The sequence below is a fragment of the Bos indicus x Bos taurus genome, chromosome 8, assembly GCF_003369695.1.
Source record: "Bos indicus x Bos taurus breed Angus x Brahman F1 hybrid chromosome 8, Bos_hybrid_MaternalHap_v2.0, whole genome shotgun sequence".
Lineage (NCBI taxonomy): Eukaryota > Metazoa > Chordata > Mammalia > Artiodactyla > Bovidae > Bos > Bos indicus x Bos taurus.
The window spans coordinates 66,994,443-67,009,822 of record NC_040083.1 but is presented as its reverse complement, the minus strand read 5'-3'; the positions used below and the strand labels follow the sequence as shown (position 1 = coordinate 67,009,822).

At 41.1% G+C, this 15,380-nt stretch overlaps 1 protein-coding gene across 6 annotated transcripts in view; it reads left to right on the top strand.

Annotated features, from left to right (window-relative positions):
* Window positions 1-6,162: 6,162 nt before the first annotated feature.
* SLC18A1 (solute carrier family 18 member A1) overlaps window positions 6,163-15,380 on the top strand; it is a 46,495-nt gene continuing 37,277 nt past the window's right edge. Inside the window, exons 1-4 of one of the 6 annotated variants that reach the window (XM_027549783.1) lie at window positions 6,163-6,449; window positions 8,524-8,738; window positions 11,214-11,574; window positions 12,173-12,231. In XM_027549783.1, coding sequence (XP_027405584.1) covers window positions 8,615-8,738; window positions 11,214-11,574; window positions 12,173-12,231 — 544 coding nt within the window. In that variant the 5' untranslated portion in view covers window positions 6,163-6,449; window positions 8,524-8,614. The remainder of the gene's footprint in view (window positions 6,450-8,523; window positions 8,739-11,213; window positions 11,575-12,172; window positions 12,232-15,380) is intronic. The other 5 variants (XM_027549784.1, XM_027549785.1, XM_027549780.1 and 2 more) reach the window with 5 other exon arrangements.

The following is a 15,380-nucleotide window of genomic DNA, read 5'->3' as shown; positions in this document are numbered from 1 at the left end:
GAAGCAATGAGAAACAAAAGCACCCTCTGTGTCCCAGTCACAGGACCATTTACTCTGGCAGGCCACGTGGACCACAGCCAAATATAAGTGTAATTGGGTTATATATGTTCTTTGGTCTGGAGAAAAAGGCTGTCTGTCTGATGATGCTGTGTTCCAGCCACTTTAACTGGAGTGATAACAGAACCACTGTCAAAGAGCCTCTAAGTTCTATTTCAGTTCCAGATTATTCTCAACAGGCTGATCTGGCTAGAAATGGATTACTCCTGGGGACTCAGCATCTACAAGTCTAATGACACACAGACTGAGCTCTTACTTTTACTGGTGACTTTTTATTTTTAAATCTTTTCAAAATAATTTGCATAATAAAGAAATCTATAGTTTTTGCCATTTAGCATCAGTCAGTTCAGTTCAGTCGCTCGGTCGTGTCCAACTCTTTGTGACCCCATGGACTGTAGCATGCCAGGCTTCCCTGTCCATCACCAACTCCTGGAGCTTACTCAAACTCATGTCCCTTGAGTCAGTGATGCCATCCAACCATCTCATCCTCTGTTGACCCCTTCTCCTCCTGCCTTCAATCTTTCTCAGCATCAGGGTCTTTTCCAATGAGTCAGTTCTTCCCATTCAGCTTCAGCATCAGTCCTTCCAATGAATATTCAAGACTGATTTCCTTTAGGATGGACTGATTGGATCTCCTTGAGTCCAAGGGACTCTCAAGAGTTTTCTCCAACACCACAGTTCAAAAGCATCAATTCTTCGGTGCTCAGCTTTCTTTATAGTCCGACTCTCACATCCATACTTGCCTACTGGAAAAACAATAGCTTTGACTAAGTGGACCTTTGTAGGTAAAGTAATGTCTCTGCTTTGTAATATGCTGTTTACTTTTCTTCCAAGGAGCAAGCGTCTTTTAATTTCATGGCTGCAGTCAGCATCTGCAGTGATTTTGGAGCCCCCCAAAATAAAGTCTGTCACTGTTTCCACTGTTTCCCCATCTATTTGCCATGAAGTGATGGGACCGGATTCCATTTAGCAATTAGATGATGGGACTGTTATGCCATTTAGCATAACCACTAATATAACTTAGGTATATTTGTCTTATGTTGGAGAAGGGCGTGGCAACCAACTCCAGTATTCTTGCCTGGAGAATCCCATGAACAGAGGATCCTGGTGGGCTACAGGCTATGGGGTTGCACACGACTGAAGCAACTGAGCACGCACGCACGCATTTGTCTTATGCATATGAAATTTTTATAGATTAAAAAATTGCAACGCACATAATATTTAAAATTAATTATAATAAAATTCACATAATAAAAAAATTATCATCTTAGCCATTTTAAAGTGAAAGTTCAGTAGCATTAAGTATATTCATATTGTTGTGCAACCAGCCAAACTCTGGAAGTTTCTTAGCTTGCAAAGCAAAAACTTACTTCCTCCTCCCTCCAGATCCCTGAAACCTTTTTACTTTCTGATTCTATGAATTCCACTACTCTAGTTAGCTCAAATAAGTGAAATCAAACAGCATTTGTCTTCTTGTGACTGGCTTATTAAACTTAGCCTAATGTCCTGAAGGTTTATCCATGTGGCATGTGTCAGAATGTCCTTCATATTTAAGGCTGAAAAATATTCCACTGTGTACAAATATCACATTTGTTTATCTGTTCATTCATCAGTGAACACTTGGCTTACTTTCCCCTTTCGACAATTGTGCACAATACTACTGTGAATTTACATGAAGTTTTATACTCTACTTTCTTACTTCCCAATGTAATATTTCAGTTCAGTCACTCAGTCGTGTCCAATTCTTTGCGACCCCATGAAGCACAGCACGCCAGGCCTCACTGTCCATCACCAGCTCCCGGAGTTCACTCAGACTCATATCCATCGAGTCAGTGATGCCATCCAGCCATCTCATCCTCTGTTGTCCCCTTCTCCTTCTGCCTCTAATCCCTCCCAGCATCAGAGTCTTTTCCAATGAGTCAACTCTTCGCATGAGGTGGCCAAAGTACTGGAGTTTCAGCTTTAGCATCATTCCTTCCAAAGAAATCCCAGGGCTGATCTCCTTCAGAATGGACTGGTTGGATCTCCTTGCAGTCCAAGGGACTCTCAAGAGTCTTCTCCAGCACTACAGTTCAAAAGCATCAATTCTTCGGCACTCAGCTTTCTTCACAGTCCAAGTCTCACATCCATACATGACCACAGGAAAAACCATAGCCTTGACTAGACGGACCTTTGTTGGCAAAGTAATGTCTCTGCTTTTGAATATGCTATCTAGGTTGGTCATAACTTTCCTTCCAAGGAGTAAGCGTCTCTTAATTTCATGGCTGCAATCACCAAACGCAGTGATTTTGGAGCCCCAAAAAATAAAGTCTGACACTGTTTCTACTGTTTCCCCATCTATTTCTCATGAAGTGATGGGACCGGATGCCATGATCTTTGTTTTCTGAATGTTGAGCTTTAAGCCAACTTTGTCACTCTCCACTTTCACTTTCATCAAGAGGCTTTTTAGTTCCTCTTCACTTTCTGCCATAAGGGTGGTGTCATCTGCATATCTGAGGTTATTGATATTTCTCCCGGCAATCTTGATTCCAGCTTGTGCTTCTTCCAGCGCAGCGTTTCTTGTGATGTACTCTGCATAGAAGTTAAATAAGCAGGGTGACAATATACAGCCTTGACGAACTCCTTTTCCTATTTGGAACCAGTCTGTTGTTCCATGTCCACTTCTAACTGTTGCTTCCTGACCTGCATACAGGTTTCTCAAGAGGCAGGTCAGGTGGTCTGGTATTCCCATCTCTTTCAGAATTTCCTACAGTTTCTTGTGATCCACACAGTCAAAGGCTTTGGCATAGCCAATAAAGCAGAAATAGATATTTTTCTGGAATTCTCTTACTTTTTCAATGATCCAGCAGATGTTGGCAATTTGATCTCTGGTTCCTCTGCCTTTTCTAAAACCAGCTTGAAGATCTGGAAGTTCACGGTTCATGTATTGCTGAAGCCTGGCTTGGAGAATTTTGAGCATTACTTTACTAGCGTGTGAGATGAGTGCAATTGTGCAGTAGTTTGAGCATTATTTGGCATTGCCTTTCTTGGGGTTGGAATGAAAACGGACCTTTTCCAGTCCTGTGGCCACTGCTGAGTTTTCCAAATTTGCTGGCATATTGAGTGAAGCACTTTCACAGCATCATCTTTCAGGATTTGAAATAGCTCAACTGGAATTCCATCACCTCCACTAGCTTTGTTCATAGTGATGCTTTCTAAGGCCCACTTGACTTCACATTCCAGGATGTCTCGCTCTGGGTGAGTGATCACACCAACGTGATTATCTTGTCATGAAGATCTTTTTTGTACAGTTCTTCTGTGTATTCTTGCCACCTCTTCTTAATATCTTCTGCTTCTGTTAGGTCCATACCATTTCTGTCATTTATGGAGCCCATCTTTGCATGAAATGTTCCTTTGGTATCTCTAATTTTCATGAAGAGATCTCTAGTCTTTCCCATTCTGTTGCTTTCCTCTATTTCTTTGCATTGGTCGCTGAGGAAGGCTTTCTTATCTCTTCTTGCTATTCTTTGGAACTCTGCATTCAGATGCTTATATCTTTCCTTTTCTCCTTTGCTTTTTGCTTCTCTCCTTTTCACAATAGGTCCTTACTGTTTACCTAGTTTTTTATATATATACCTGACTTTTATATACAGTAGTATATTTTTTATATGCTTTATATAAGTAGTATATATTTTATATACAGTAGTATGCATATGGAGAAGGCAATGGCACCCCACTCCAGTACTCTTGCCTGGAAAATCCCCTGGATGGAGGAGCCTGGTAGGCTGCAGTCCATGGGGTCGCTAAGAGTCAGGCACGACTGAGTGACTTCACTTTCACTTTTCACTCTCATGCATTGGAGAAGGAAATGGCAACCCACTCCAGTGTTCTTGCCTAGAGAATCCCAGGGATGGGGGAGCCTGGTGGGCTGCCATCTATGGGGTTGCACAGAGTCGGACACGACTGAAGCGACTTAGCATTATGTATATATTAATCCCAAAGTCCTAATTTATCTCCCCCATCTCTTGTCTTTCAAATTATAAAATATCCATATCTTTTAAGGCAGTAATTGCACTTTTAAAGAATCTATTCTAAGAAAATAAGCTAAAATATAGGGGAAATATCACAGGTAATATAAATGTAATATTTAGGTATAAACATGTATATTTTTTCCAGTTTGACACATAGCCTTCATAATAAACCTTTTTTCCTTGTTTTAGCATCAACATGTCAGTCCTTAAAATCCATACACTTAAATCTTTTTCTACAGTTGGACATTGAGATGTTTCTAACTTTTCCCTCGCTGCTGATAAAAATTTTGTACCTGTGATATTTCCCGTATATTTTAGCTTATTTTCTTAGAATAGATTCTTAAAAAGTGCAATTACTACCTTAAAAGATATGGATATTTTATGATTTGAAAGACAAGAGATGGGGGAGATAGGAGTTTGGGATTAATATATACATACTACTGTATATAAAATAGGTAAATAGTAAGGACCTATTGTATGACACAGGGAACTGTACTCAAAAATAACCTATAATGGAAAAGAGTCTGAAAAAATTTATACATACATATTAATATATAACTGAGTCATTCAAAACTTGGAACTAACACAACATTGTAAATTAACTGTTCGTCAATTTAAAAAATTATCCCAAAGCAGAAAATGAAAAAAGATGAGATAGAAAGCCAAATTGCTCATTAAAGAATTGTATCTATTTGCACACTAATAGTGTATTTGAATTTATATTTCCCTTTATTCATAGTGAGCTTCCCACGTGGCTCAGTGGTAAAGAATCCTCCTGCAATGCAGGAGTCAAGGGTTTGATCCCTGGATTAGGAAGATCCCCTGGAGTAGGAAATGGCAACCCACTCCAGCATTCTTGCCTGGGAAATTCCATGGACAGAGGAATCTGGCAGGCTACAGTCCATGGGGTCTCAAAGAGTTGGACACAACTGAGCATATACTCACACCAGCTTTTCCCCCGCTAACTTTAGAAATTTAAACAGGAGGAAGATAAGAACTCACCTCTGTTTGATAGACAACACTCTGATTATTAACAATGATGAGCATTTATGAGAACACTCCAAACTTGGCTAGTCTGTAAGTAGTAGTATGGCTACAGTTAACTGAAAATATATAATTGTAGCCTTGCCAACTTCTTGAGTTTTAGCCCAGTAAGACCTGTATTGGAATTCTGACCTCAAGAACTCTAAGATAATATGTTTGTGTTGTTATAAGCCATTAAGTGTGTGGTAATTTGTTATATCAGCAATAGCAAGCTCATATACTCACCTCCTCCTGTTTCTGTTGTTTCCTTCCTATTTCTTTTTCCAGTTTTCTTTAAATCTCTCTATTTTTTTTAAGCCCTAAGTTGAAAATTCCCTAGTTAATTTAGACAATTAGGAGGGGCTACAACTTGCACAGTTAGGGAAAGTCTGCTGCTACTCTGCTCAAAAGTTGTATTTGCTCTTTTATAAATTATTTATGTTCTTTGCATGAGCTTCCCAGGTGGTGCTAATGGTAAAGAACCTGCCTGTTAAAGCAAGAGTCACAAAAGTTAGATCCCTGGGTCAGGAAGATCCCCTGGAGTAAGAAATGGCAATCCACTCTAGTATTCTTGCCTAGAGAATCCCATGGACAGAGGAATCTGGCGGGCTACAATCTGTGGGGTTGAATAGAGTTGGACATGACTGAAGTGACTTAGCATTCATGTTCTTTGCCCTAATGATGACTCTTCAATGTCATAAAAGTATAGGGCCACTCCAAGCTTCCATAATGAGCCATACTCTCTCATGTAACCCATCCATCCAGTCATCAACACAAGAAATATTTACTGGAGGCTGCTATGTGCTAGGCATTGAGCTAGCATTGGGACATAAAAATGGAAGTGCACAATCGATGCCTCCAAAGAGGCCACGGGAGTTGGATTTTTATACTTGAGAATTGCAGTGTTTTTTTTTTGTCTTTTTTTAATTGGTCCTGTGGGTGTTCTAATATTTGTTTATTTCCAGAAAGCAACTGGATATGTGGAGCTCTTTGACTAAGTAACAAGGGACAAGATCTGTACCCTGGTTCCGTTGTATCTTCCAATTTGTATTCAGACCCAGACAAAAGTTAACGTGTTTGATGATAGATAAGCGTGGATGGAAAACAGTGTAGCCTAGTGCATCTTTGTTTAGGATGATTTCTCCCCGCTCTTTGTGCTCTTCAGTGCTGCTTTCCTCCCTGTGACGCAGGGAGCTAAGGTTCCAATTAAATCTTTGTGGACAAAGGGCACACATGGCCTCCTCAGATAACCTGTGGCAATAAATCCACCAGAAGGCACACTTTATGAGAAAAGTCCGTGCTGAACTGTTAACAGCTGGCAATACCTCACTGAGTACCTGATACCAGGTGAACTCTAAGGTAAGATGTTTCTCTCTCTGGCCACATTTAATCCTTCTTTGTAATTTGTGTCTCTGAATAGAGAGTTATGACTTTAAAATTTACTACTGATTTGTTGACAAATTCCTGGTTTTGTTTGGTTTGTTGTTCCCTTTGGTTTTGATCACTTATATATTTTTGGTCTGTTCTCAGAGTACTTATTTTATTCCATTTTACATCTTTTAGTTTTCCATTGTTTTTCTTTTAGTCTTTTCTTATTTTCTTATGTATGCATTTCTTATATATCCTAAGTCAGTTTGTATTTAGAAATAGCTTTTCCTTATATTCAGAGAAATGAAGGTTCTTAAATGATTTGCAGGCATTTTCTGCTTATTTCTTAATTTCTGATCTGAAAATTTGGTTCCATGGGCACTCCTCAGTCACTTGGATCTGTAGTGTGGATGGTATTTTTCCTCTAGCCCTTGCCTTAGAACAGAGTAGCTCACTGCTTGGATATTTCCAACATGTGAAGTTGGCTATTGAACCCCGATGATAATCATTTAAAATTATTTATTTCTTATATTATGGAATTAGTTAATTCTAGAAGTTAAGTTATAGAATAACTCAAAAAAGATAATTTGTCATTGATTATAACTCTTGTGTGGCTCTTGTGTGTGTATCTTTCTATTCTTTTAAAATGGTGCATCTATATTTTTTATATAATTGAGATCAGGCTATAAATACAGTCTAATATCATTTTTTCTTAACATATTAATGATATTTTCTAAATCATCAAAATTATTTGAAAACATTATTTTGAGAACTATTTATATTCTACCATCGAAATGTATCATTTCTTCACTAACATAAATAGGATTATTTATTTTAAACATTTAATTATTTACTTGAAAATATTTGTATTTCTGATTATTTTCTTAAGATAGGTTTCAAATGAAGGGGAACACAATTTTTTGAGCCTGATATGTTTCTTGACAGTAATCTATTTCAAACATTATAAAATTGGAATTGTTGATGCTACAACAGAAACAACATAAAAGAAAGTGGAATTCTTCCCAGCAACTGTTCTCACCTGAAGTTTAACAAAGTGCTGTGACTTCTTGCTGACTAAAGAGGTGAAGTCCTAAGTAGAAAATGAATCATCAAAACTAGGATTTTACTTACACAGAGTAGCACAAATTTCTGAGCAAGCTTAAACAAAAAAATAGATGTGTTTCTAGTACCACAGAACAAGGAAAGGGTGTGGGGTACTTTCCTGCAAGTTAAAAAAAATAATTGGGGATTTTGTTCTAGTTTGTCACTAATTGTGTGACCTGAGACAAACCTCTTAGCTTCTTGAATCTCAGATTTCTCATCTTGAGATGAAAAGGCTGGTCGAGGTCAGTGTTTCTCGCTGGCAGCAAAAGTTTTAATAACACTGTGGCACATGGGCTACTTTGGGGTGGTACATAGATGTAGAATATTATTTTTTTGACATAGCACATAAAGTTATGTTTTTAAACAATAGTGTTTCAGCTTTTAAACGAGTGGCTTTAGAGGAAAAGATTAAGTAAATAACAATACAAGTAGTCCTCAGATATGCCATAAACTACCAAGGTGGTGTGCAAATGTCTGATGTTTGAGAAACACAGGACTCCATGATACTCTATAAAGCCTGCTTAATGTGCAGGGTAAAGTTCCAGATATAAAAAGCTGATAAGCAGTGCTTTCTTGGAAGGCATTCCAGGAATGGGTTATGGAGATGTGTAAGAAGAGAACAGAGATGCGAGCACGGAAAAGTTCAAATACCATCTGATCTTTGGGAGTTTGGGATTAGCCGATGCAGACTATTATATACAGGATGGACAAACAAGGCTAGGGAACTATATTCAGTATCCTGTGGTAAACCATAATGGAAACGAAGATGAAAAATAATATATACATAGATATAACTGAATCACCTTGCTGTACAGCAGAAATTAACCCAACATTGTAAGTCAACTATACTTCAAGAAAATATTTTTAAAAAGTGAAAAAAACAAACCAAAACAAATACCATCCTATCTCTTGAACTCTTTGTGCTTCTCATTTTAATCATGAGTTTCACTTTTCTGGACAGAATTTCTCCCTTCTTTCTGCAAAGATCTGTAACTATAACAGGATCCTCCCTGAGAACCTGGTGGAGAAGTTGCCCTGGCCCAGCCCTCAGCATGCTCAGGACAGTCTTGGATGCTCCCCAGCGGTTACTGAAGAAGGGGAGAGAATCCCGGAAGCTGGTGCTGCTGGTGGTGTTTGTTGCTCTGCTCCTGGACAACATGCTGCTCACTGTGGTGGGTACGTTTGGAGGTCTCGGTGCTGGGGGTTAATTTGCTCTGTGCCCCAGGGGGCAGCATGTGCTCTGTTAGAGCTCTGCAGTGAATGGACTTGAGACTTTTTCCTTTTGTGCTTGAAGACACCAAGATTGCTAAGGATTGGAGGAAACAGCAGGAAATGGAGTCTGAAACTTACCAACCTTTGCTGAAAGACCCCAGAGGTTCAAAGAGAAGGGGGTTCAGAGAGTATCTGATCGAATCAAAGAGCCTGACCTGGAGCCAGAACTGGAAATCCTTTTCTTCCTCCCCCTACTCCTTTCCAGGGTGCTAATTATTCCAAAGGCCTCTGGGATAGTGAGTAGCTTCTCACTGTGTTGCTTTTGTCTGTTCTGTCAAAATAACACACTCTATGCTGTGCTTAGTTGCTCAGTCATGTCTGATTCTTTGCTACCCCTTGGACTGTAGTCTGCCAGGCTCCTCTGTCCATGGGGATTCTCTAGGCAAGAATACTGGAGTGGGTTGCCATGCCTTCCTCCAGGGAATCTTCCTGATCCAGGAATCGAATCCGGGTCTCCTGCATTGCAGAATTGCAGGTGGATTCTTTACCAGCTGAGCTACCAGGGAAGTCCAACATATTCTATGTAGATTTCCATCTCCTTATCCAAATCTTACTTTCCTGTGGCTCATCCCCTCCCAGTTCTTCTTTTTAAGTTGGTAGTATACTAATCTTTACATTTAGTTATGCAGGTATATAAATGGTTGACAACATATTTCCCCTCGGATAAAATGCATGCATGCATGCTGTGTCGCTTCAGTTGTGTCCGACTCTTTGAGACCTTCTGGACTGTAACCCACTGGGCTCCTCTGTCCTTGATATTTTCCAGGCAAGAATACTGGAGTGGATTGCCATGCCCTTCTCCAGGGGATCTTCCCCACCCAGGGATTGAAGCCATGTCTCATTATGTCTCCTGCATTTGCAGGCAGTTCTTTACCACTAGCACCACCTGGGAAGTCCCTTGGGTAAAATATATGCTTCTAAACAAGAATCTTCTCAAGGCAAATTGTAGATCCAGTACAGTCAGTTCTTATTTGTGGTAATTATGCTCTACAAAGTTTCTGTGAACATTGGGTTTATTTATCTATATTCACATTTATTTATGGCTTCACTTGGGGCATGCTGGGTCTTAGTTTCCTGACCAGGGGTCGAACCCATGACCCTGCAGTGAAAGCATAGAGTCTTAGCCACTGGACTACCAGGAAAGTCCCTGAGCACTGGACTTAGTCAGTTAATATTTAGTCAGTTGCCTGCAATGCAGAAGCCATAGGAGACTCAGGTTCGATCCCTGGGTCGAGAAGAACCCCTGAAGGAGGGCATGGCAACCCACTCCCATATTCTTGCCTGGAGAATCCTATGGATGGAGGAGTCTGGTGGGCTATAGTCCATAGAGTTGGGCACAACAGAACTGACTTGGTGTACACACATGCATGCATGCATTTAGTCAATTAATATTTTAATAACAAATAATTGCTCCTTGGGAAAATACACACATATACATGCATACCCCATATAGATTATAATCTTAAATTTTAAAAAAATGTTGTCTGTCCTGGTAGATTGTATTTTTTTTTTTTTACAAAAGAGATAGTGAGGTTCAGAAGTGTTAAGTGACTTGCCTGAGGCAGCTCCACTAACAGGTGCCGAGTGGATTCAAGCTCTGAGCAACTGGCCCCAGAGCAGCACGTTCTTGCCCTGCACTGCTCCTCCCCACCTCATGCTCCGCATATCTGTGTGAGAGTGAAACAAGAAGGCAGAGTCGGCCTTGTTCAGCCTCAGGTGCAAAACTGAACATCTGATGACTCAGTGTTTTCTGCATGTATGTCTGAGAAAAACCATACTAGCTCTGTGAGCATTGATTTTGGTGATTACAAATAAATGTTAGCCAGTGAGTGAATGAGCCAATATGGAATCCATGAATAACAAGGACCAGCTGTATGATGGTTAGAATTCAGAACTTGGGCTAATAGGATAATTTGGGCAGGCACAGTCTTTTTTTTTTTTTTTTGGCTGTGCTGGGTTCTTTTTGTGGCTCACAGGTTCTTTGTTGATGCACCCAGGTTTTCTCTAGTTGTGGTGACTAGAGGCTACCCTATAGTTGCAGTACATGAACTTCTTATTGCAGTGGGTTCTCTTGTTGCAGAGCACAGGCTATAGGGCACAGGGACCTCAGTAGTTGTGGCACACATGTTTAGTTGCCCCACAACATGTGGGATCTAAGTTCCCAGACCAGGGATCGAACCTGTGTCCTCAGTTGAAAGGTGGGTCCTTAACCACTGGACCACCAGGGAAGTCCTGGCACAGCCTTTGAGTAGACTTCAGATCATGTCACTTAGACATCTCCATGAGCATCAATCTGGATTGTGTGGTAATGTCCCTGAATTGACTAACAGTCAAAAGACAATCTGGCCTTAGTGCTCATGACTTGTACTTCACTTTCAGTGCCCATTGTGCCCACCTACCTCTATGCCATAGAGTTCAAAGACATCAACGGTTCTCTGTACCTCGGCTCTGCCACAACTACCCAGCCTTCCCTCACTCCCGCCTTTTCCACCATCCTCTCCTTCTTTGAAAACAACACTGTGGCTGTTGAAGAAAGTGTGCCCAGTGGCATAGCAAGGACAAGCAGCATTTCTGGCACCATCTCCCCTCCAGTCACTGAAGCCATCCCAGCACATGGAAACAACTGCTTTCAAGCCACAGAATTCCTGAAGGAAGAGAACTTATGGGTTGGGGTTCTATTTGCTTCCAAGGCTCTGATGCAACTTCTGGTCAACCCCTTCGTGGGACCTCTTACCAACAGGTATCTTGATGGGTGCAGTGCCATATAGGGGACTCAGGGACTCAGAAATAGGAAGATGGGCTAAGATATCATAAAGATGGTTAGAAGGGATAAAGGTGATTACTTGTCTGCATCCCAGGCAGTCAGCTCTTTGGGAAAGACAACGCAATATTGGCGTAATGCCACGAGTTTCAGGTTTTCTTTGTAACATCATGACTGTTTAGTACCAAGAAGAGAACCAGTGAACAGAAGTATTCTATTGGTATTATTTCAGTGCCCTGGAACATGGTTTAAATGGGGAAAGGGTGGAAATAGGACAAGCCTATTGCAGTCTAGAGTGCTGGCCTCTTAATACTTCATGGTTGGGATTATTCTGATGTTTCAAAAAGATATGCACTCTGCTTAGGTTATCCTTTCTGGAAAAGAGGATTTGGGTCCTGGCTGACAGGTAAATTTGCCTGTTGATTTATATGTATTCATGTACCATATTCCATCTCTATAACCTGCATTCAGAGACACTCAAATAACCACATTTCTGTTCCCAATTACATGAAACAATATAGTGCAAATATATGGATGGCTATTGGACTTATATCTCTTTTTTTTAATTCCCTTTTAGGATCGGATATCACATCCCCATGTTTGCTGGCTTTGTTATCATGTTTATCTCCACAGTTAGTAAGTAATTTGTTCCCGCTATTCTTCACTTTATTGATTAACTTTGATTTTATCGCGTGCATTACAGGGAAGATAGCAGAGTCAAGTTAGCTAGACATCTAAGTGGCCTATGACGCTGATTTAAATGCTTTACAGTTTTGTTATGAGGACCAGAGCAGTAGAGACAACTTAGTCTGTGTGGCATTTGTATCTGTGCTCAGTTGCTCAGTTGTATCTGACTCTTTGTGACCCCTTGGGATTATCCCAGCAAGAATACTGGAGTGGGTTGCCATTTCCTCCTCTAGGGGATCTCCCTGACCCAGGGATTGAACCTGAATCTTCTGCATCTCCTTCCACTGGCAGGTGGATTCTTTACCACTGAGCCAACTGGCAGGCCCGGCATTTGTATATTACACTGTAAAAGAACAGATAGTTCACTTCATTCAGCTGGGGAAAATTGTGAAGGCCGTTTTAATATGTATAATATAGTGTGTGTGTGTGTGTGTGTGTGTGTGTGTGTGTGTGTGTTTGAGTAATCCCTTGAATGAGTTTAGTACAAACCTCCCATCTTTGAGAATAGGTCATAGTATTTTGATTTACAAGGGTAAAGGGCAACCAACAAAAAATCTAAATTGGTCAATAGCAACTGGCAAATTCGAAAAAGTTTACTGCCTTCAAAGCCTTCAAGGAAGGCCATGAAAGGTTATAGATTTAGAAAATAAATTTGCTAAGGAAACAAGAAAGAGAAAGACAAATAGTCTACCTAGCATCAGATAAATGTTCCAAATAAAATGGAGATAAAATAAGAATATTAAGTGAAATAAAATATACCTGGAAATTGACCCTGAAAAAATAAGAAAGAATGAATATGGGGTGAGGGTGAGGGGGTGGGGAGAGGTTAATAAAGGGGAAGGCAGCTTGGTGCCTCTGCTGCCTCTCCTCCAAGTAACACACCCATACTCCCTCTTGTTTCTCTTTTCCACATTATTTGTTTATTTATTTATTTGTGGCTGTGCTGGGTCTTTGGTGATGTGTGTGGGGTTTCTCTAGTTACGGTGAGTGGGGGCTGCTCTCTAGTTGCAATGTGAGGGCTTCTCATTGTGGTGGCTTCTCTCGTTTCAGAGCACAGGCTCTAGAGTTCATGGGCTCAGTAATTTTGGTTCAGGGGCTTAGCTGCCCTGAGGCATGTAGGATCCTCTTGGCCCAGAGATGGAATTCATGTCTCCTGCATTGATAGGCGGATTCTTAACCACTGGACCACCAGGGAAGTCCCTCCCTCTTATGTTTCTTATTACCTTTCTATTACTTTTCTATTTTTCCTATTGATCCTCCTGAAGTTTCCATCCCTTCCAGCATAGAACTTGACTCTTTTCTACCAGTGCCTAACAGGAAGTTGTTTCATTCAGGGCTAGAAGGTACAAAGTGCAGGAGCTCCATGAGTGAAGTTCTATCTGAGACCATCAGCCTACTTGCGACATTCTAGTTGAATCACAGAAAACGAAGAGCTTGAAGTTGGAAATCTTTATTGAACTTCTAGGAGCTCAACCTAGGCTGAAAGTGATGAAAGTGAAAGTTGCTCAGTCATATCCGACTCTTTGCAACCCCATGGACTATACAGTCCATGGAATTCTCCAGGCCAGAATACTGGAGTGGGTAGCCTTTCCCTTCTCCAGGGGATCTCCCCAACCCAGGGATTGAACCCAGGTTTCCCACATTGCAGGCAGATTCTTTACCAGCTGAGTCACAAGGGAAGCCCAAGAATACTGGAGTGGGTAGCCTGTTCCTTCTCCAGTAGATCTTCCTGACCCCAGAATTGAACTGGAGTTTCCTGCATTGCAAGTGGCTATCAAGGAAGCCACCGAGCTATCAGGGAAGCCCCAACCTATGCTAAGCAGTAAATTAACAAGTAATAAGGTGCTCTGTTTCATCAAATGAGATAGATATAATTCATTTCTATGGTGCATATGTATGCCTTGATGGTGAAAAGTCACTGAGGGAATGTAAAGAATAAAAAGATGTGGTATACACGTCTTGGAGTTCTAGTAACTCCAAGATTTCTTATTTATTTTTGGCTACTTTGAGTCTTCATTGTGGCAAGCAGAATCCTTCGTTGTGTTGTGTGGGCTTCTCTCTAGCTGTGGTGCCTGAGCTCCAGAGTGCGTGGGCTCTCTAGTTTGCAGCACACGGGCTCTCTAGTTGAGGACTGAATGGGTTCAGTCATTGCCACACATGAGTTTAATTGCCCCAAGGCATGTGGGATCTTAGTTCTCTGACCAAGGATTGAATCCCTGTCCCCTTCATTGGAAGGCAGATTCTTTTTTTTTTTTTTAATAAACTCCATTAATAAAAAACTTATTTATTTATTTATTTGCTTTATTTTTGGCTGTGCTGGGTCTTCGTTGCTGTGCACGGCCTTTTTCTGGTTGTGGTGGATGGGGGATATTCTCTCAATCTCATCGTTGCGGTGGCTTCTCTTGTTGCAGAGCATAGGCTCTAGGCATACGGGCTTCAGTAGTTGTGGTGCATAGGCTTAGTTGCCCTACAGCATGTGGGATCTTTCTGGACCAGGTATCCTATCCACGCCCCCTGCATTGGCAAGTGATTCTTGACCACTGGATCCCAGGGGCTTCTCTCGGTACTTGATGCCTGCCTGAAAGACACGACAAACACGCTGCAAAATAAGATAATGCAGTGTGCTGGTGGATCCCATACTTTTTAGCATAAGGTCCTTGCCTGATTCTCTGACAAGAACTCATGTTTTGAAAGCTTTCTTATCTACCAAACTGTGTGTATTAAGTAATAATTATTATTTCTAGGCCATAACCAGTATTGCTATACTGAGTTGGCCTAACTCTAGCAAACATTTGGTGTTTAGGGGATCCTATGTAGCATTCTGGAAAAGGCAATGGCACCCCACTCCAGTACTCTTGCCTGGAAAATCCCATGGACGGAGGAGCCTGGTGGGCTGCAGTCCATGGGGTCGCAAAGAGTCGGATACGACTGAGCGACTTCACTTCACTTTTCATTTTCATGCATAGGAGAAGGAAATGGCAACCCACTCCAGTGTTCTTGCCTGGAGAATCCCAGGGACAGGGGAGCCTGGTGGGCTGCCGTCTATGGGGTCGCACAGAGTTGGACACGACTGAAGCGACTTAGCAGCAGCAGCATGT